The 20,827-nt window shown below is 30.9% G+C and overlaps 2 protein-coding genes across 2 annotated transcripts; one reads left to right on the plus strand and one right to left on the minus strand.

Annotated features, from left to right (window-relative positions):
• Positions 1–2,071: 2,071 nt before the first annotated feature.
• Positions 2,072–5,661, minus strand: LOC112701578 (uncharacterized). The gene is made up of 6 exons (XM_025752319.1): positions 4,900–5,661; positions 4,631–4,768; positions 3,021–3,597; positions 2,479–2,897; positions 2,291–2,365; positions 2,072–2,200 (listed from the first exon to the last, which is right to left on the minus strand). Exons 1-6 carry the CDS (start codon positions 5,659–5,661, stop codon positions 2,072–2,074), a joined length of 2,100 nt encoding a protein of 699 aa, XP_025608104.1.
• A 9,658-nt stretch (positions 5,662–15,319) lies between these two features.
• Positions 15,320–20,617, plus strand: LOC112703367 (uncharacterized). Its single transcript, XM_025754786.3, has 3 exons — positions 15,320–15,804; positions 17,560–17,689; positions 19,489–20,617. The coding sequence occupies exons 1-3, from the start codon at positions 15,666–15,668 to the stop codon at positions 20,366–20,368; spliced, it is 1,149 nt and encodes a 382-aa protein (XP_025610571.1). The 5' UTR covers positions 15,320–15,665; the 3' UTR covers positions 20,369–20,617.
• The last annotated feature ends 210 nt before the right edge of the window (positions 20,618–20,827 follow it).

Raw genomic sequence — 20,827 nt, forward strand, 5'->3', positions numbered from 1 at the left:
TGCCAATCACAAACGTTGCTGGCCGCAAGCATTGTTCATTTTTAAATAATTTAATTCGTATTCTTATTGAATAATATTTATTCAAAATTATAATTTTAATGCCCGTGCTTGGCACGGGAGATAAAACTAGTAAAATATAATAACTCCCACGAAAAAATTCCACAAACAAACAAGAATTTTGTAGCGTGGGGCTGGGTTTGGAGGCTATATATGGATATCAAACATAAAAGTTTATTGCACGCATTGTGGAATAATATATATATATATATATATATATATATATATAAGAAAATAATTACAACAAAAAATATTTAATATATGTGATTTAAATATTTTTATGTATAATTAATACATATATGTTTGTATAAATAAAAAAATATTTAGAATTATTTAACAAAATTAATATATACGTATACATAAATAAAAAAATGAGAAAAGGACAAATAGGTCCCTGACCTTTTGCCCCGCGGACATTTTCGTCCCTGAGCATTTGAAAATACTTTTAAATCCCCGACCTTCACAAATCTTGGATGGATGAGTCCCTCCGTCGAATTGCCTCCGCCAGACTCGCCGGAGAAGTCTGATGTGGCTCTTGTGTGGATGACATGGCATGACTGGTTGACACCTGGACTGCTGACTGGTAAGCTACATTACAGAATTGGACAAATAAGTCCCTGCACCCCTAAACTATGTCGTTTTGATTTCATCCCTAATCCTTAAATTGATTGCGTTTCTTTCTGGAGGCCAGTGTGAGGAGCTCAACCTGCATCAACCATGGCTGCTAATGGAGCATCAGCAACGTCGAGAAGAAGCTGCAGAGGAGTAAGAGAAGAAAATTCTGCTTCAAGCTCAGACCCTTGTGTTGTGCATGACGGAGACCTGAAGGACGATGTCGCCCCAAGATGCTTCTGTGGAGTTTATGCGATAATGTATATGTCGAAGACGATTAGCAACCCAAACAGAGTCTTTTTGGGTTATCCATTCTATAAGGTAAGATAAAAAAACCTGGGAATTTTGTTCTGTTTGAATGGTTTGATATAGTACATTATTTTGGGAATTTTGACAGGGAAACCAACTGCATTGCAAGTTTTTTCTTTGGGTCGATGAGCATCTTGTTAGAATTGGAAGCAGTGGTTGCATCTTTGATAAAAGACCTCTGATTGAGAAAGAGGCAGAAGTTATTGAAGAGGAAGAGGGATTTCGTCATAGGATGGCTGTACTGGAGGAGAAGGTTACTGTGCTAGAGAAGAAAAAAACCCGTTAGCTTGTTGTGTTGTTATAATTGTATGTGTAGTTGTGGCTGATTTTTATGTATTTAGTGACTGAGCAATGAATTTTAGAAAGTAGAGTAGGAAAATGTGTTGATCCTGGTTTTTGTTGTGTATTGAAACATGCCGTTTAGGCAATTTATGTATCATATTATCTATCTAAATGCAATTAAAGTTATGATATTTGTAGGTTGTTGAAAATATGTTGTCAATATCTAAAGAAGCATTAAATGATTGAGGAAAGTAGGCATGAAAGTTGTATACATGAACACATAACATATATGGAAAGTTATGTAAACATCTTTGCGACAGTTAAATTTTGTAAAAGCTGCCCAAAAAGAACAAATCTGTTCAAGTGTATAGTATTATGAAGCTTAACATCACAAAAGTAAGCCTCAAACACCTAACAAGTTTGCAACAGTTTATAAAATCCTAAGAGCTCCAAAAAAAAAATAATTCTCCCAAAAAAACATTGTTCTCACAGTCAAGTTTCCTAAATGCTATTACAAGGCATAGTGGGATGCCCAAGGTGTCATATTTCTTCATGTCTTTGGATTGATGGATGGTGGATTAGGAATGAATTTGAACAGTCTTGTTGTTGCTGTGCTTGCTGCTGCCAATGTCTCCTTAGAAGCTGCTGTACTCGGTCCTGGCCTGACTTGAGATGGTTGTGGGCCATGTGGAGCACCTTGTGGTTGAAGCTATGGTGGTGCAGGCTGACTTAGAGGTGGGAGTGAACTGGGGCAAAGTGGGGCAGGTGGCCTGAATATCTTCTGTTTGGGCCTGATTTTTGAAGTTTTTCGTTAAACTGTTTGGTGAGCTGTGGATGGAACTTGAAGTGGAGGCCTAAATGGTGTACCTCTGGTTGTGAATTGGTCTGCCACGGGAGCTGGTGTTACAGGGTTTGGTGTTGCTGCCACAGCAATTGGAACCTGTTTGTGATACATAAGACGATATTCATGAGACTTAGGATAAATAACAGTTTAAAGGGTCAACATTTCACAATAATATATAAAACTTACATCTGGAGCCTGGCTAGATGCAGCCTGACTAGAAGCAGCCTGGCTAGATGGATCACTTTGGGTGTTAGGAACATCCTGTCCAATTAAGTTGACCAATGTTGATCATTACTATATAAATCCTCAAATATTGAACTAAACATATATATACACCAAATATCCAGATTACTAAGAATAAATAAAATACTAACATCATCTTTTGGCGCTGACTGTGATAGTGGAAGGACAACTAGTGACTGACTTGTCCCACCTTTCTTGGACTTCTTGGTCTTAGGTTTCCAGTTGGGGTCAGATGGAGCACCCTTGCATGTCTTGTAATTATGTCCCTCTGAGCCACATTTACTGCAAGTTACCTTAAAGGATCTCTTCAGCTTGGCACTTTGCTGCATCATTGGTTCAGCCGGATCCTTTTGTCTGTTGTGTACCTTTGGTCTGCCTATTGGTCTCTTTATGATGGGAGGATCTGGTCTTGAATACTCACTCCGTGTCCAAAATTCCTGACTAGGCACCGGTTGAATAGAATGTGAATATGTCTTATGGATTGACTCCATGCATAACCATGGATGAACATATTCTTCTGGTTGATCATGTCTTTTCCTGATTGCTGCTACTGCATGGATACAGGGCATGCTTAAAACAGACCAATATCATGCACCAGTTAGCAATAAACCAGATAATTTAGAACAGTAAACCATATAATTCAGAACAGATTTAACATATAATTAGAACTAACCAGTCAGCTGCCACTTGTTGCATGAGCAAGTTTGCTTGATGAGATCCACATCTACCTTTGTATTCTTACGACTCACTTCAAATCTCTTACGTTCCTCGTCACCTGTCCACTCTGCAAGCCACTTGTTGCTAGGCCTTATAAGACGATCCAGCCTTTTCTGCTGAACAGGTGCGAGCTTTCCAGAATAATTTTCTAGTAACTGCTTATGTTTGACCATCCTCCTCATCAGATAGCACCTAATTTCTTCACACATTGTGAGAATAGGCTTGATTCTATAGTTTACTATCTTCGCGTTGAACACCTCACACATGTTATTTGTGAGGTTATCCACTTTTGGTCCATGTGAGAAATAGGCCTTCACCCAAGTTACTGGCTCAAATTTCGATAGATACTCCCATGGCTTGAGCTTTTCCATTTGCTCCTTAAATTCTGGTATGGTGGTGCATTTAGCACAGTCCCAAACCACCTCCCGAATATAGAGGTCCTTAAAACGATTGATAAAATTTTTCCAAATGTGCATCACACAGTTTCGGTGATGGGCATTTGGCATAACTGACTTCAATGCAGGTAATAATCCCTACATAGCAGTTGCACAATCATATCAAGTAACACAACAGTCATGATACATTTGCTACCCACTAACATAGTATTAAAAATTGAATTTTTATGAAACCTAATTGTTATTTAGATAGTTTTTAATTATAATATATAATTAATTAAACATTTTCATAAATATCTAAATTAATCGATACAATTTTATTTGATAGGAGTTCAAAGAGTTTGTACAAGAAAGGAATATACTAATAAAGATTACATGGATTGAATTATTGTAGAAGTTACATAATTAGAAGTACATGCTGCTATATATATATAGTATGTGCAACAGAGTTATAATGGAAACTAACTAATTAACTTGCTTTGATTATAACATTAACTAATTAACTTGCTTTGATTATATCATCAAGAAGTCAACATATATAGCATATCACGATTGATAACTAACTAATTAACTTGCTTTGATTATAACATTAACTCTTATCTCAATAATCTACACTACGAGTATAACAAGTTATGCAGCAGTAGTAATACATTCATATTAAGTACATTCATACAAGTTATAACAAGTTATGCAGCAGTAACTTCCTATGATTATAATTTTAACTTATATCTCTATAAATTTGTATACTTATACAGCAGTAACTTCCTTTGATTATAACTTTAACTCATATCTCTATAAATTTTTATACTTATGCAGCAGTAGTACATACATAGCAAGTAAAACAGCACTAATTCATATCAAGTTATGCAGCAGTAACTTCCTTTGATTATAACTTTAACTCATATCTCTATAAATTTTTATACTTATGCAGCAGTAGTACATACATAGCAAGTAAAACAGCACTAATTCATATCAAGTTATGCAGTAGTTGTACATTCATACTAAGCTAAACAGCACTAATTCATATTAAGTAAAGCAGTAGTTGTATACAGCTACTAAGAAATAACCTAGTATTCAATAACACTCATCATTAAAGAATTACATAACACTATGGCAAGACATAAAGTAGTTATCAAGTTTACCTTTTGTTGGTCGGACATAAAGTTCCAACCATGGTCTGCACATCCCCCAAATCCTCTTGGAGAAGAGTCAAAAACCACTTCCAGGACTCCTTAGTTTCAGACCTAGCTACTCCGTAGGCAACCACGTAAAATTGGTTATTTGGATCCTGAGCCACTGCTATGAGGAGCTATCCACCGTAATAAGTCTTTAGAAAACAGCCATTAAGATGTATCAATGGCCTACACCCACTCTTGAACCCCTGTTTGCATGCTTCTAAGCATGTATAAAGCTTATCAAAAACAGAGGGGATTGAAGTACAGGAGTGACACACAACTCTGCCCTAGACCCTGGATTGCTTCTTAATATCTCAAACAAGTAATCTCTAACATTACTATACTGCTCCCTCTCACTACCCATGATTCTCTCTCTTGCCTCTCTAACTGCTCTGTAAACCATTTTTGGATGTGCAGTGAGTGAGAATTCTTCTCTGAGAAAGTCAATAGCCTCACTTGTCCTCATATGAGGCTGTGTACTCATTCTCTTCTCAACCTTCAAGCTAATCCAATGTTGATCAGCCGCATTACTTCCCATGTCCCTTGCACATGTATGGTCATTTTTGTAAGTCTTCACCTGGTAGCATTGCAGAGATTTATTGTATGATAAATGAACCAGCCACGGACACTCATCATCCATGCATCCCACCCTCACTCTCTCTTTGTCATTCTTAATCCACCTAAGCTCCCTACCCTCAGCAATGAATGAGTCTTTTACAACTTCCTTAAATCTCTCTATGGTGGCAAACCTAGTCCCTAACTCAAACCTCCCCTCTCCATGCTGATAATCATCATCAAACTCAGGGAATTTATGCTTGTTAGATTCATCATCTGATGAAATAGGTGTATGTAAATTCTCATATTCATAATCATATACCGGGTCATCATCATCATCTTGGATCAGGCTCACATAGAACCTAACATGTTGGTCCCTGTTTGGTTCTGGGCCTCTGTTGGGCTGCACATTAGGATCAGGCCCAACATTCTTTCTGGTCTGCTGCTCATTGGGTCCACTACTTTGTCCCATCTTCTTTCACGTCTTCCTGTTTCTTTTAGCACCTGTCTTATTTGCAGTTATCTTCTTTGGAGACACAACTTTCTTCTTTCCCTTCATTACTCTCTGCCTTTTGCTACCTTTCTCATCAGCACTGGTATCATCATCATCACTATTACTTTCAAATCCGGGAGGTGGAGGTTTGTAGGGCTCATCCTCCATACTCTCGTACCCATCATCAGAAGACGAACTCTGATCATCCACCAAAATCTCTCCATCATCAGGACTGTTACTTTGCTTTCCAGCATCCTCCACAATCTCAGGTTCATCAATAGGGTGGTCAAAGTATAGGTAAAACTCATCCGTCTCTGTATTCTTCATTTTGTTCTCTCGCATTGCGTTAATCCCTGCATCTCCTGTCAAAATATGCAGCCCAGACTCAATATTAGGACTCCTTGGATCATACCAATAAACTGTCTTGTATGATTGGTACCCCAACCCCTTGAACAGTGTGATCAAGTCTCCAAAATTAACGAAGTTCAGGTCCATTTCTGGAAACTTCTCTACCTTCCCATTTTTGTAAACTAGAGAGCCATTACTTTCTCTCACAAAATTACCTCCATGGTAGAACACAGGCACCACAAACACATCAACCATCTGAAAAAAAGAAAAACAAAAAATTGTAAACAATGATCAAGAATTACTCTTTTCACATATTAACAAACAATGACCTTCAACATACAGAAACGAAAAATCACCGCAGAAGCTTTCTTTGCCCTAACAATAATTCAATTTCAATCGAAAAATCCCAATACTTTTTTGACAACTTCTATCAACATGCACGATTAGTCCTTTCACAACAGAGTTCATACTTGCATAAGTATTTAACATCACAATCCACTAACTAAGCAACACAACAAACTTCTTACCTTCAGTGACGGAGACAGCAACTCAGACAACAACGGAGGCCTCTTCGACGGTCACTGCACACGGCAAATGTCTCAGCCTAGGTAGTGATCTTTTTGGAGGGAGAAACAGAGTATGATGATCGTTGGTATCCTTAGGGTTTTATGTAATTCAGAAAGGGTGGTATGGGTGTAATGGGTATTGTAAGGGACTTTGTAAGGGATGAAATCAAAACGACGTAGTTTAGGGTGCAGGGACTTATTTGTCCAATTTTGTAATGTAGCTTTCTAGTCAGCAGTCCAGGTGTCAACTAGTCATGCCACGTCATCCGCACGAGAGCCACATCAGACTTCTTCGGCGAGTCTGGCATGGGCAATTCGACGGAGGGACTCATCCGTCCAAGATTTGTGAAGGTCGGGGATTTAAAAGTATTTTCAAATGCTCAGGGACGAAAATGTCCGAGGGACAAAAGGTCAAGGACCTATTTGTCCTTTTCTCTAAAAAAATTACTGTAACTTATGAAGATTACACAAAAAAAAACTTTTTCTTTCAGATGAATTTATTCTAATTATATTACAATTAGCTCATGAATAATGTATAATTATATTATTTTAAGAAAATATCTTTATAATAATTATATTAAATCAATATTCAATGTATTATTAAACTAATTATCAATCATCAATATTTTTATTCATTCTAATTATATTAATTCATATAGTTCTAATTCTCATTCATGTGCAATAATTTTATTAATAAATAGTTGTATCTATAATAAATAATTCTATCCACAATTTTATTAGTAGATAGTTGTATTCATAATAATTCATGCTATAATTCTCATCCATCCTAATAATGGTTCGTTAATTATATAGTTCTTTATCTTCTGCTTTAATTAGTGGATAATAATAATAATAATAATGATGATGATGTATGAACACAAGATTAATTAGTTAATAAATTAAATTTTAATTATTATGTTTTATTTTCTACTCATATTTTTATTCATTAGTTATTTTACTTTTTATATTTACAGTAAATTTAAATGTAAAAAAGAAAAAAATAATATTGATTGTTATCTATTTTATTTATTTAGATTTATAATAAAATTTGATATAATTGTAGCAAGTATCTATAATTAAGAGTAACATGATACTATAATTTTAAGTTGTATAATATAATAAAAAAGAACGTAGCAATTTATATTTGCTTCCTATATAGCAATAATATTATATATATTTATATATCTCTTTTTTTAACTCTTTCCTAAAAATATTGGCACATAATTAATATAGATACATAATATATATGCTGAGCAATTATCTCCATTAAATTAATTATAAAGATTAATAAAAGATAATAACATAATTTTTACTTAATTGCAGCAAGTATCTCAATTAAAAATTAAAATTATTTTATTAAAAAAATTGTATATAGTTTGCATATGAATGGGACTGGGTTTGGAGACTATATATCGATATCCAACATAAAAGCTTATTGCACGCATTATGAAATATATATATATATATATATATATATATATATATATATATATATATATATATATATATATATTATAACAAAAAATATTTAATATATGTAATTTAAATATTTTTATGTATAATTAATATATATGTATATATAAATAAAAAAATATTTAGAATTATTTAACAAAATTAATACATATGTATATATAAATAAAGAAATTACTGTAATTTACGAAGATTTCACATAATTTTTTTTAAATGAATTTATTTTAATTATATTACAATTAACTCATGAATAATGTATAATTATATTATTTTACGAAAATATCTTTATTATAATTATATCAAATCAATATTTAATGCATTATTAAACTAATTATTAATCATCGATATTTTTATTCATTCTAATTATATTATTTGATATAGTTCTGATTCTCATTCATGTGCAGTAATTTTATTAGTAGATAGTTGTATCTACAATAATTTATATCCATAATTTTATTAGTAGATAGTTGTATCCACAATAATTCATGCTATAATTCTCACTCATTCTAATAATTGTTATTAATTATATAGTTCTTTATCTTCTGCTTTAATTAGTGGATAATAATAATAATAATAATAATAATAATAATAATAATAATGTATGGATACAAAATTAATTAGTTAATAAATTGAATTTTAATTATTATGTTTTATTTTTACTCATATTTTTATTCGTTAGTTATTTTTTTATATTTACAGTGAATATTGAATATAAAAAGAAAAAAATAATATTTATTGTTATTGGAGTCATAATTAAATTTGATATAATTGTAACAAGTATCTATAATTAATAATAACATGATACTATAACTTTAAAGTTGTATAATATAATAAAAAAGAACGTAGCAATTTATATCTGCTTCTTATAGAGCAACAATATTATATATATTTATATATCTCTTCTTTTAATTCTTTCATAAAAATATTGACACATAATTAATGTAGATAACAAATATACTGAGCAAGTATTTTCATTGAATTAACCATAAAGGTAAATAAAAAATAATGGCATAATTTTTATCTAATTGTAGCAAGTATTTTCATTAAAAATATTGGCTAATTATTACCGTGTACAATGAGTATTTGTGTGTGTGTATATATATATAAAGAGTAATAGTGAATTTTCAATTATTTATCATCTAAAAAATTCATACCTCAGACATAGTTTTTTTCTGTTTATTATTTGTAATACCTACTGTAAAACCCGGTTAATTAACGGCTAATTAACCCATAAATGATAATTTATTCTAGAAAGCCCAAAATGTGATTTTTGTGGCTAAATGTGATAGAAGAGATTGAGACGAGAATTTCGGTACCAATTTTATAGAATTTGGACCAAGATTGGACCGAACGGGCCAAACCGGGCCAAACGGACACAAAGTGGGCCCTTGGCCCAACTAAACTAAACCAAAACCCTAGTTTTCAGCACTCTCTCTCCTCATTTGCTACACACACATGCTGAAATGGAGTGAGGGAGGAGAAGAATACTCTCTCAAACTTCTATCTCTCACTTGATCTTCAAACCACCATAACTTTTGATCTAGAGCTCCGATTGCTGCACCGTTTGCGGCCACGCGTTCACCGCGGAGAGCTCTACAAAACCCATACAATCAATCTTGAGGTAATCCACGTTTTGCTCTTCGAATTTCTAGCCTTATTTTCGAGTTCATGAGCAAAAATGTTGAGATTTTGGGCTCTTTGATGTTATAGGACCCAACTCTCTTGAAGGAGAAGGTTAATCTTGTCTCCTTGGACCTTGGGTGTGGTAAGATTCTCAACCCTAGTGTATTTTGTGGTTCTATGATGTTTGGGTTTTGAGATGTTCTGTATGGGTATGATGGTTGTGGCTTAGGTTGTGTATATGTGGATGTTGAAGCTTGATTGGTGATATTGAAAAGCTTGAAAAGGGCTTTGGTGGTGAAAAATCTGTTCTTGGAGGTGTTGAGGCCTTGAGAGCTTGTGGATAAGTGATTTGGAAGTACTCCGGTTGAGCTTGGGAAATCGGCTAAGGTATGGTTTCGGTTTTCCGTATCTAATATGTAATGTGGTAGGAAATACTTAGGCTAGAGGCCCTAAGATAGGCATTGAATTGTTGGTGTTGTTGAATGGTTGATATATATATGATGTGGTCATATATGTGATGATGATTATTGATGCCTTGATGGTATGATGTATGAAAAATGCATGTTGTGATATATGCTTGATGATTGGTTATGGTTGAAATGTGGATTGAACCATGTTGATGGCGAGTATGATATTGATTGTGTATAATGATGATTTATTGGAATTGGTGTTGTTGAAAATTGGCATGAGGAAGAGTATATGATATGTAAATATGTTTGAGTTTGAGCCACTTGGGTGAAGTGGGCTAGAATGATGGGATAGTGATTTTGTAAATTGTGGTAATGTGTCAATGTGTGAGTTGAGGAGGCTTGATGTTGAATTTGATATATATTGATTGATTTCAATGAAAAGGGATGAAATTGGCATGTTTTGATTGGTTTTGAAAAGAGTTGAAAATGGCTTGTTTTGAAAATGGCACCTTGTGATTTCTATGAAAAACATGGTTTTTGGGCATACTTTGACGGAACATAACTTGGACTACTTAATCTCTGTTTTGTGCCAAATCTTTTTAGAAATGAAATTGGATCCGGGATGTCCATGCCGTTCGAAGAACGGGTGAAAAACAATTTAAAATGAGGAAGTTATGTCCGTCGGAAGATTGGGGGTTGAATCTGTGAATTCTGCAATTTTTAACTTAGAAAATTTGTAGCAGAATGATCTCCCGCGCGTAGGCGCACTTGGCGCGTACGCGCCGTTCTTCCAGAAAGCGCCATCCACGCGTGCGCGTGATGTGTGCGGGCGCGCCGATGGGCTGCACCCAATGTCCAGCCATTTTCCAGAGAGTTGTGCCAAAGTTGTGCCAGTTTTGTGCCTGCGGCACAAGAGTACCCACGCGTACGCGTGGTCGGCGCGTGTGTGCCGTTGACTAATTTTTGAATGTGTGCGTCCGCGTGAAGGGCGCCTATGCGCCGATGAGTTTTTGTGGCCATCCGCGCGTGCGCGTGGAGTGCGCGTACGCGTGGCCCTATTTTCATCCCAAAGTTGATTTTTGAGTTTTAAAAGCCAAATCTCATACTTCTAAGCCTCTGATCTCACCACTTATGTCTTAAATCATGTTGATATTCCTAGCTATTAGAAAAGGAGCTAGGGGAGGTGGTAACTTGCGAGTGAAGCAAGGGAAAAATGAATGATCAATGAGGATCAAAGATGATTACGTGAGAGGCGGAGGATGGTGGTGGAAGTGCTTGTTATCCATGGGCCGAAAGGCCGTATTTGTTAATGAGATGGCTGGTTATGAATTTAACCATGATGCCGATTGGTTGGTTATGGATTTAACCGTGAGCCGGATGGCTAGATTATTGTCGTGTTACGGCGGAGCCATGATTATGGCCATGTATAAATGCATATATGTTGTTGAATGAATTGTGAATGTTGCACTTCCACTGTTGGAGATGAGAGTTTCCCTGGGAGGAAGCAGTGGCTAGCCACCATGTGCTCCAGGTTGAGACTCGAAGCTCTTTTGACCCTATGTCATAAGTGTGGCCGGGCACTGTGAAAGACCCGGATGAGCTCGCCCCCGTAAATATTCACCAGTGAAGGTGATGGATATAGATCATGATTATGATCAAGTTTATGACGAGTATAACCCGATTTGGGGATGTGTGACAGAGGGACAGTCCAATGGTTAGCTGTCAGGACTTGTCGGGTTGGCTCTATAACCGACAGATGATATCATCAGCCACTAGGGACAGGCATTCATCATATGCATATTATATGAATTGTTTGAGATTGCTTATTTGTCTGCATTTTACTTGCTAATTGTCTAAATGCCTTATTTGCTCCTATTTGTATATTTCTTGTTTGATATAATTGTGTTTGCTACATTATACTCCTGCTAGTGGTTGGGAGGTCTGAAGGAATTGGAAAGGGAAGTATTGGTTAGACTGAAGGATATTTAGTTGTATGCCCTTTTATGGTTTAGCTTGTTTATAAGCTTTGAATTATCTGGAGGAAGTTCTAGGATTGCCTTTGGCTTTCCTCTATTATTATGTATTATATATGTGGAAGTTGTTACCATGCTGGGGACCTCTGGTTCTCACCCATGCGGATTTTGTGGTTTTCAGATGCAGGACGTGAGATTTCCCGCTGAGGCATGCTGGAGACTTCTAGATTTGCGAAGATCCTTTGTTCTCGGGGCTATGTTTTGGGTTATATGTTTTGCTTAGATACTTTTATCTCCATTAAATAATACAAACTATGATGACTCCTCTTATGGGAGATTTTGGAGAATAGGTTTCTGTATTTGTGTCCCTTTGGGTTTCCTTTGGGGTTTTCCTTATTTTATCATATGTATATATTGCTATGCTCGGACCGGTTTATCTTCGCAGCCGGATTTTGAGTCTTGATATTCCTGTTTTTGACACTCTTTTGTATATATATAATCTCGCGTTGGTTTATCCTTGCCCGTTACGTTATCGATCAGAGTGTTGCGCTTTTGAGTTGCGGTTTTTGTTTACCCCTTTTTCTACAAAGGCTCCTAGTTATAATCAATCATTCATACTACTATACGTAATAGTTTTTTTTATTTTAGAGGTCGTAATACCTTGCCATCTCTGAATTATGACTTAAGCATAAGACTCTGTATGGTAGGGTGTTACACCTACCTAATGGCCTACGTTTCTATCAACAGTATTACCTATGGTAGATTATGTAATGAAAAAGTTTGAAAAATAAAGGCAAGATTATCGAGTAAAGATGGTTTGCGAGTGCTGCTACAAGATCACGGACACTTAGAAGATAACTGCACGATGAATGTGGTATATAAAAAAGTTTTTGAGAGTTTATAATAAAAAGGTAATAACGAAATCTCTTAATTAAATTTATTAATTTATTAAAATTTATTACTATCAATTTAAAAAATTGACAAATTCTAGGTGCTAATGGGTAATGCATTCTTATTGTACATTTATAGTTTGAGAATATTAGAATTATCATAAAAATTCGTATTATTTTATTCTCTTGATAAATAATTTTATAATTACGATAATCATATAATTTTATATACTAACATTAAGATAGTATTATTGTTTTAGGTATATATTTTGCAGGCATCAAAGAATAGTGTTGAGCTGTTATTTAGTGGGTTTAAATTATTTATTGTTTATCAGAGAATTTAATGCCTTAGAATTCTCTAATAATTTGTTTTTTTTTTTTCAGCTGATTTTGATATGTTCTTACATATATAATAATTTGTTGGTGAATTTAGATATTACTAGATTATTTATGGTCACATTCAGAATATATATCTGATTTATTGAAAGAAAGTAAATTATTAAAATTAGTGGTTAATAACTATTTTAAAATTAATATAATTAACACTAAATTAAAAAAATCAAATAATGCATAATTTATTATTTTTTTATGAGTTAAATTATTGTAATTCAAATTAATTTTAATAAAATAATTTAAAATTATAATTTTAATTTTATCACGTGCATAATACAGGTAATTACATTTATTGTTAACAGAAAGCGAGTCAAAGAACTAATATAAATCATGTTTATTAATCTCAAAAATACATTTGATACCATTTAAATTTCAAATATTATTTTAAAGTACGATACCAATTTCATTAATCACTAGAGTTTTAGTCAGTAAATAAATGTATGAACATAAAATTGCCCATAAATAAATACTATATTGCGTAATTAATGCTTATCTGACCATCACAATTAAAATATATATAAGCCTATTTTGAGGAGAGGAAAAAAAAGTCATGGATATTATTGCTTGGACATTAATAATAATGAATAGATATTGTAAATCTTCACTCTTCGGATGGGTCTGTTAAAGTTTATTAGAGAGATGTATTTGTGTTTTTTATTTTTTATTAGATAAAAAAAATTATGTGATTGTAGTTTTAGTTATTAAAAGTTAACTAGGATTATTTTTTTAAAATATTTATATAAATAATTTCAAATTAGCATATGCTTTTTAAAAAATTTAATATGACCTTATATGCTAATAAATATTTAAATTTGTTATTATATTTATATATATTTATTAAAATTTTTATAAGTTCTAAAAGTAATTATAGCAAACATTATTATTATTACAATTTATACTTATTAAAAATTATTTTATTTTATTTTATCAAATATAAATGCTATAATATTTAAAAGTAAAAGTAAATAAATAAATAAGTAATTTTTAAAAAGCATAGTTATCCTATATATATGAAGTTTCCTATATATTTTATATTTAAATATTGTAACTGATTAGCAACTAATACTAAATTTACACAAAACTAATATTAAAAAAAAAAGAAATAGAATTCTTCAAAGACTATAAAATATGAATATTGATATAAATATGATATATGTAAACAGACAAATTTCAATTTTTTTATAACATACAGAAATACAATTAGAAAATATAAAATTTTTTTACATAAATTATAATAGTATTTTAATATTTTATTATTATTAAAAAATAAATTATTATTTTAACTATTTTAAAAAATTTAATTAAATAAAATATTTAAAATAATTTTTATTTTAATAAATAATAATATATATTTTTTAAATTTATTTTAAGAATACAAATTAAAAATAAATAAATACGTTGATACCTTATGGTAATATATCTGAGAAAATATTTTTTATTTTTTATAAAAACACAATTAAATACACAAAATATATATATATATATCAAACGAATGTAAAATGAATATTGTGCGTAAAATATATCTAATACAAAAATACAATAACTCAAAGATGTGTCCGTATTTCATAATTGAAAGATCAACCACATTATAATTGAGAGGATGTTGACATCACAAAGAATGGAAACTGACATCACGTTTCAGAAACAGCATGTATACAGTAACAGTCCCACTTGTACCGTGCGTATTGTAAAATACCTCCAAAAAATATTAATATAATTTAATTTTAATATATTATTATAATAAAAAAATTATACTAACATTTAATTATATAATTATATTATTAGAAATAATTATTTTTTATATTTATTACATAAATAATTATTTCAAAAAAATAACTAAATAATTATGTATAAAATTTTATATTATTAATATATTAAAATTAAACTCAAATAATAACAAATCTAATGTGGCGGACACCTTTTAAGGTAAGTTATATTAGATGAAAAAGTTTTCATTAGAATTCATGGAAACTTATTTTACAATATATGCATTGTAGAGATAATAGTAATAATCCTAGATATTATTCTATTTATTATTATATTTGCATTTAATTTGTATCATTGTATCACTCAATCTCAGCATACTAATTTGTGGCATGACTCTTGTTGGTCCATTGCCTATATAAATAGCTTTCTCCCTCATCTTAGTATCATGGTATATATATATATATATAGGTAGAGGGAGACACCAATATATGAGTGAGGCACATTAAATTTGAACTAATCCATAAAACATATCATATATATTCATATAAATATATAAGAGTGTTGGTGGAGGTGTGATAAGAGAGATATATCTTGAGAACAAAAATGGGAAAAGGAAGAGCACCATGCTGTGATAAGTCTCAAGTGAAGAAGGGACCTTGGAGTCCTGCTGAGGATCTTAAGCTTATAGCTTTCATTCAGAAACATGGCCATGAAAACTGGCGTGCCCTTCCGAAACAAGCAGGTATGTGCTTACGAGTCACTCTGCTCTAGTTTTTGCTACTCGAATTTTCCATATTCAGTCTTTTTCTTTCTCTCTTTTGTACTTAATGTTTAGAACTAGGAAAACTCTAATGTTTTCTATCAGCCTCCATCAGTTTTAGGTCATTGGAATTTTCCTTTTTCGGTTTGGAATCCTCAACTTTGATGTTGAAAGTCACACGCATTTAAGTTTCTGCATTTGCATTATTGCTTCACCCTGAAATTCTGTTTTTCCTATGTTTAATTTCATTGACAATTTTTCGGTACCTTACTTCTGTTGTGCATTATCATATTTTCTTTCCTCTCATCTATTAGTTAATTTGTTAATTAAAGAATTAAGTGATAAATAAAAAACAAAATATCCTATGAATACAAAACATAGCCATCAACTCTGCTATTGCAAATTTAGATATATTTATATGTTTTACTTTAAATATTTTTAATAAAATAATTAACTATTATAATAATTAAAATTCTTACGGTATAATAATTAAATTTGTTATAATAAAATAATTAATTTTCCTATGATGTGACAATCAAAATTTTCATAAATATTTGCTATATCCTTTCATATGATAGCTAATTAGAAATTAAATTTTTTATATTTATATCATTACAACTAAAATTAAAAATGTATAGAGTAAAAACAAAGCAGAGTTTGGCAGAAATCGGTGGCTGTTTCTTTCTAGTTTCTACCTTCCCTCAAACATTGTCACAAATCCTGACCGTGGGACCCTCTTTCTACCTATAACTATGAGTCTATGACACATGTATTCCTCTTGTTTACCTTCTTCTTTTTTTTTTTTTTGTTTAAGTTTAAACCGCACCAACCATGTGTGGCGTTATTAGTTATTAGTGTGGCTGAGAAAATAGAGGTTTTATATAAATTGAAAGAATAAATTAAATGAAATATGAAAATTATAACAAAATTCAAATTGTAAAATTGTTCTATTTAGTAGATATTTTATAGAATTGACTTATTTATTTAAAATTATAATATTAAATGATTTTAAAAATTAAATCAAAATTCTAATTACCATAAAATCCTTGTCCTTATATGGGAATGCCTTTATTGTATTAGCAGAAAATCTTTAATTTCAATTGATACATCCGTTTCAAAGATGAGGTTTAATATTTTGGATATTATTGATTATTAATTTCTTGTGATGTTCTCCCCTAGAAACTAGCCAGGTAGCAATTTTCATTTTTTACCATAATTAATATTATATATCTTCTTAGTATCATAATTTTATATAAAATGAAAATTTTTTTATGTTTTTTTATCTCTTTAAAATTTATAAATTCATTTAATTAATAAGAGGTATAATAATATTACTCATTGTCGCCAATGAATTATAACTCAAATGGTATAATCTTTTTAATACTTACTCTTTATCTCTAGTAAAAACAATAATAATAATAATATTACTCGATCAATTACAATCTTTAAACATTAAAGTGAGTGTGTAATTGAGACACTTAATAAAGAAATCTTAAAGAGGGGATTACACTTGCAATAATAAAATACTTGGTGTCAACATGCAAAAGAATGAATGATATAGATGTTTTAAAAAACAATTTTCTAAGTATCTTTAGATATAAAGGAACATGCAATCTCCATGCCTTCCATACCAGTCTGCCACAAATTAAATTTGAACAATAATATATTTAATTTCAAACTCTGTAAATTGTTAAAAAAATAGTAGTTGCTCACACTTAGTATTTGCATGTTATTAAGGGCTCATGCGATGTGGGAAAAGTTGCCGTTTGAGATGGATCAATTATTTGAGGCCAGATGTTAAGAGAGGCAATTTTACAGCAGAGGAAGAGGAAACCATAATAAAGCTTCATAAAGCCATGGGGAACAAGTGAGTAGTGTTCTTCTTCTTGTGTTTCCAATTTTCAGTTTTAAATAAATATTTTATTCGTAAAATATTCTCTCTCTTTTTACAACAATAATTTAAATTGTAAATTTTCGTTTTCTTCTTAATTAATTTACTAAATACTAATATGATAGATAATATACTGACATAATATATATTTCACTATGTTAAAGATTTAACTAGTCACATTAATATTTAACAAAATTTTATTGATTTAAATAAAATAATAAATTAAATTTATATGAAGAAAAACCAAAAGACATGCATACAATTTATAGAAATTAAAACTTATTTAATCCAACATATTTTACTTATTTTTGTCATTCCAATATTTAGGAGACTGTTGTTGTCTTTTCTAATAAAAATTAACCTTTTACAATTATTTATGGAATAAGTATTTTTTATTTTTAAAATTTGAGATTAAAATTAAAATCGTCTTTAATTTTTTTTATTATTCAAAATGGTTTATATTTAGCATCAAAGCAGTATTTATCTCTATTTCTTAAAGCTCAAATTTAATGCTATTAGAAAAGTGGCGAGTTTTAATTTGTCGTAACTAAAACCAAAAGAAAAAACAAAACCAGCCACCTGCCGCTTGATTTCTCATAGCAATTTTTTTTTTGTTGGTACGGCACATTAGCCAAGATGTTTAGAAACGTGATTTCAAAAATATTTGCTTATCCATTAAAGAACATTAATTCTTAATATAATAATATATATGTAACTATATAATGCAATTATTTCTTTCAAAAATATTTCTATTTATATAATATTACCTTTGAATTATATATAACTCCTAAGAACATGTATTATTTCAAACAAAACTTAATTATTATGTATTTATGAATATTCATACATAATATTTTGTATTTTTCTAACAGTTTAATCAATTATTAAAAATAATCAAATCTTAAATAAATGTATAACCAAATTCACTATAATAGGACAATAAATTTTTTTTAGTGAAATATAATCAAACATTTTTATAAGCATTACGTAATGATTAATTTTTGGTATTAATGTAACGTATCTAAGTTTGTTATCATATCGCAAATGGTAGTCGATACCTAGTCAATATATACTCACTTTGCATTGTATTTTGGTTTATTTTCTTAATTTTAGGGACATCACAGAATGTAAGTGATTATATGAGTAATGCTAGCTAATTAACTATGGCAGATAATTTTAGCTAATACTATAATGAATTAATTTAATTATTTTATTAATTTTTATAATTTTATCAAATTTTTAATTAGATTTTTTTTTATTTTTTATTTTTTTCAATTGAATCGAATCTCTACACTGTTTTTAATTTTATAATTAGGTCATTTTTTATGCAAAAAAAAATTAGAATTAACTGAATATTTCTTTACAAATTAAAGGTATTCATAATTAAAAATCTAATTAGATATTTAACCAATGTATTTTGGAAGAAATATTCTGTTAATTTTAACGTTTTTGATATGAAAATGACTTAATTAAAAAATTAAAAGTAGTGTAGGGAGTAATTGAAAAGAAAAAATATAGAAACCTAATTGAAAATTTAGTGAAATTATAGGAACCAAAAGAGTAATTAAACCTAATAAGTTGTCAAACAAATGTAATATGAAACCTATTAAAAAATGAATTTTTATTGGGTTTTTATTTGGATGTGTTTTTTTAGTAGAAATTAGGAGATTCTTTTTTTTGAGTTTTTAATGTTTTTTGCTTTATCTTAAATGTTGGTCGTGTCATGTTGATTTTTAAGACTTGCTATGATTATATATGTATCCCGTTTTGTTCAGATGGTCTAAGATTGCATCCCGTTTGCCCGGTCGAACAGACAACGAGATAAAAAATGTGTGGAACACCCACTTGAAGAAGAGATTAACTGCTGCAAAATCTTCAGATTCAAGGGAAGATAATGCAAATGATGGATCTAAAATTGAATCATCAGTGACTTCACCCTCTTCATCTTCATCTGAATCATTTTTCTCAAATGAAACACCAAAAACTAACAACAACAATCCTTGCAATGAAACCAATGACCATATTTCCCAAACTGATGATGATGATCAAGATTCAGGTGGGAAGTTATTACAAGAAGTAATTGGTATCACTGAAGAGACAAAAGGGTCATCAAATTCATCATCATCAACATCATTATCATCTTGTATTGAATACAAGAAGCATGATGAAGATCAACAACAATTGGTGTCTCCAACATTTTTGAACTGTGTTGCACCCTATGATATTGATGTTACATTGGAAGAGGTTGATAAGCCAAACAACAATAATTTGGAGACAAAAGAAGATTGTGATTTTTGGAAAATGTTAGATAATATTGAATCATTTCTATCATCAAATGAGGCATCTCCTCCTCCTCCTCCTCCTCATCAAAGCCAAACATCACCAACAAATCTTGTTCATCAAGATGATGATGAAGCCACGATGATGATGATGTGGTCCCATGAATTTGAGAATGAGCTTGGAGGAGTGGTAGGTGAAGCAACAACAAAAGGGTCAAATAACAAGGCTCAACAAGAAATAATAATGGACCCATCAAATGATGTATTTGATTTAGATCTTGTGACAAGGCCACCAGAACCCGATCAATTAGAATCAGAATTAGACTTGGGATATATTCAATTGTGGCCCTCTTTGCCACCAAATACTATTCTCTAAGATTAGTATACAATGCAAATCCCTAGCTATTTTGAAAGAAAAAAAAAAAAGTTCATCTATATGAATCACAAATTTGTGATTTACTTATCAGTAGGTACTCTGACTATGGGGAAATTAATCCAAATTTAGCTTTATTCGATGTAGATTTTTTTAGTAGAGTTGAGTTATGTGTACATATTATAATGTTAAATACTACATATCAACTCATACCTTATTTATTATGGATTAGAGGTTGATCTAATTTAAGTAGGAATCACATCTTTATTTGTTGTCAAAAAATTCGTGATTATTGACTACTAGTCGACGATGATGACGAAAATAAATGTCTGTCAATTATAGTTTCACATCTAATTTTCAACCCATATTTTATTGACACTTCTTGGCTATCAGTTAAATAATTTTGTAAAATTAAAAAACTATTTTTATCATTAATGACAACATTGACATTCGTAATAATTA

Source organism: Arachis hypogaea, chromosome 7, assembly GCF_003086295.3.
Source record: "Arachis hypogaea cultivar Tifrunner chromosome 7, arahy.Tifrunner.gnm2.J5K5, whole genome shotgun sequence".
Taxonomy (NCBI): domain Eukaryota; kingdom Viridiplantae; phylum Streptophyta; class Magnoliopsida; order Fabales; family Fabaceae; genus Arachis; species Arachis hypogaea.

What these genes read in the sequence shown, in the direction of transcription:
- LOC112701578 (XM_025752319.1), bottom strand. Translation starts at nt 5,661, where the DNA reads ATGGGACAAAGTAGTGGACCCAATGAGCAGCAGACCAGAAAGAATGTT. An exon ending in TGGGGGATGTGCAGACCATG is followed by an intron (nt 3,598 to 4,630) that starts GTTGGAACTTTA and finishes ACTGCTATGTAG; the next exon opens with GGATTATTACCTGCATTGAA. An exon ending in CAACAAGTGGCAGCTGACTG is followed by an intron (nt 2,898 to 3,020) that starts GTTAGTTCTAAT and finishes GTATCCATGCAG; the next exon opens with TAGCAGCAATCAGGAAAAGA.
- LOC112703367 (XM_025754786.3), top strand. Translation starts at nt 15,666, where the DNA reads ATGGGAAAAGGAAGAGCACCATGCTGTGATAAGTCTCAAGTGAAGAAG. An exon ending in TGCCCTTCCGAAACAAGCAG is followed by an intron (nt 15,805 to 17,559) that starts GTATGTGCTTAC and finishes CATGTTATTAAG; the next exon opens with GGCTCATGCGATGTGGGAAA. An exon ending in CATAAAGCCATGGGGAACAA is followed by an intron (nt 17,690 to 19,488) that starts GTGAGTAGTGTT and finishes CGTTTTGTTCAG; the next exon opens with ATGGTCTAAGATTGCATCCC.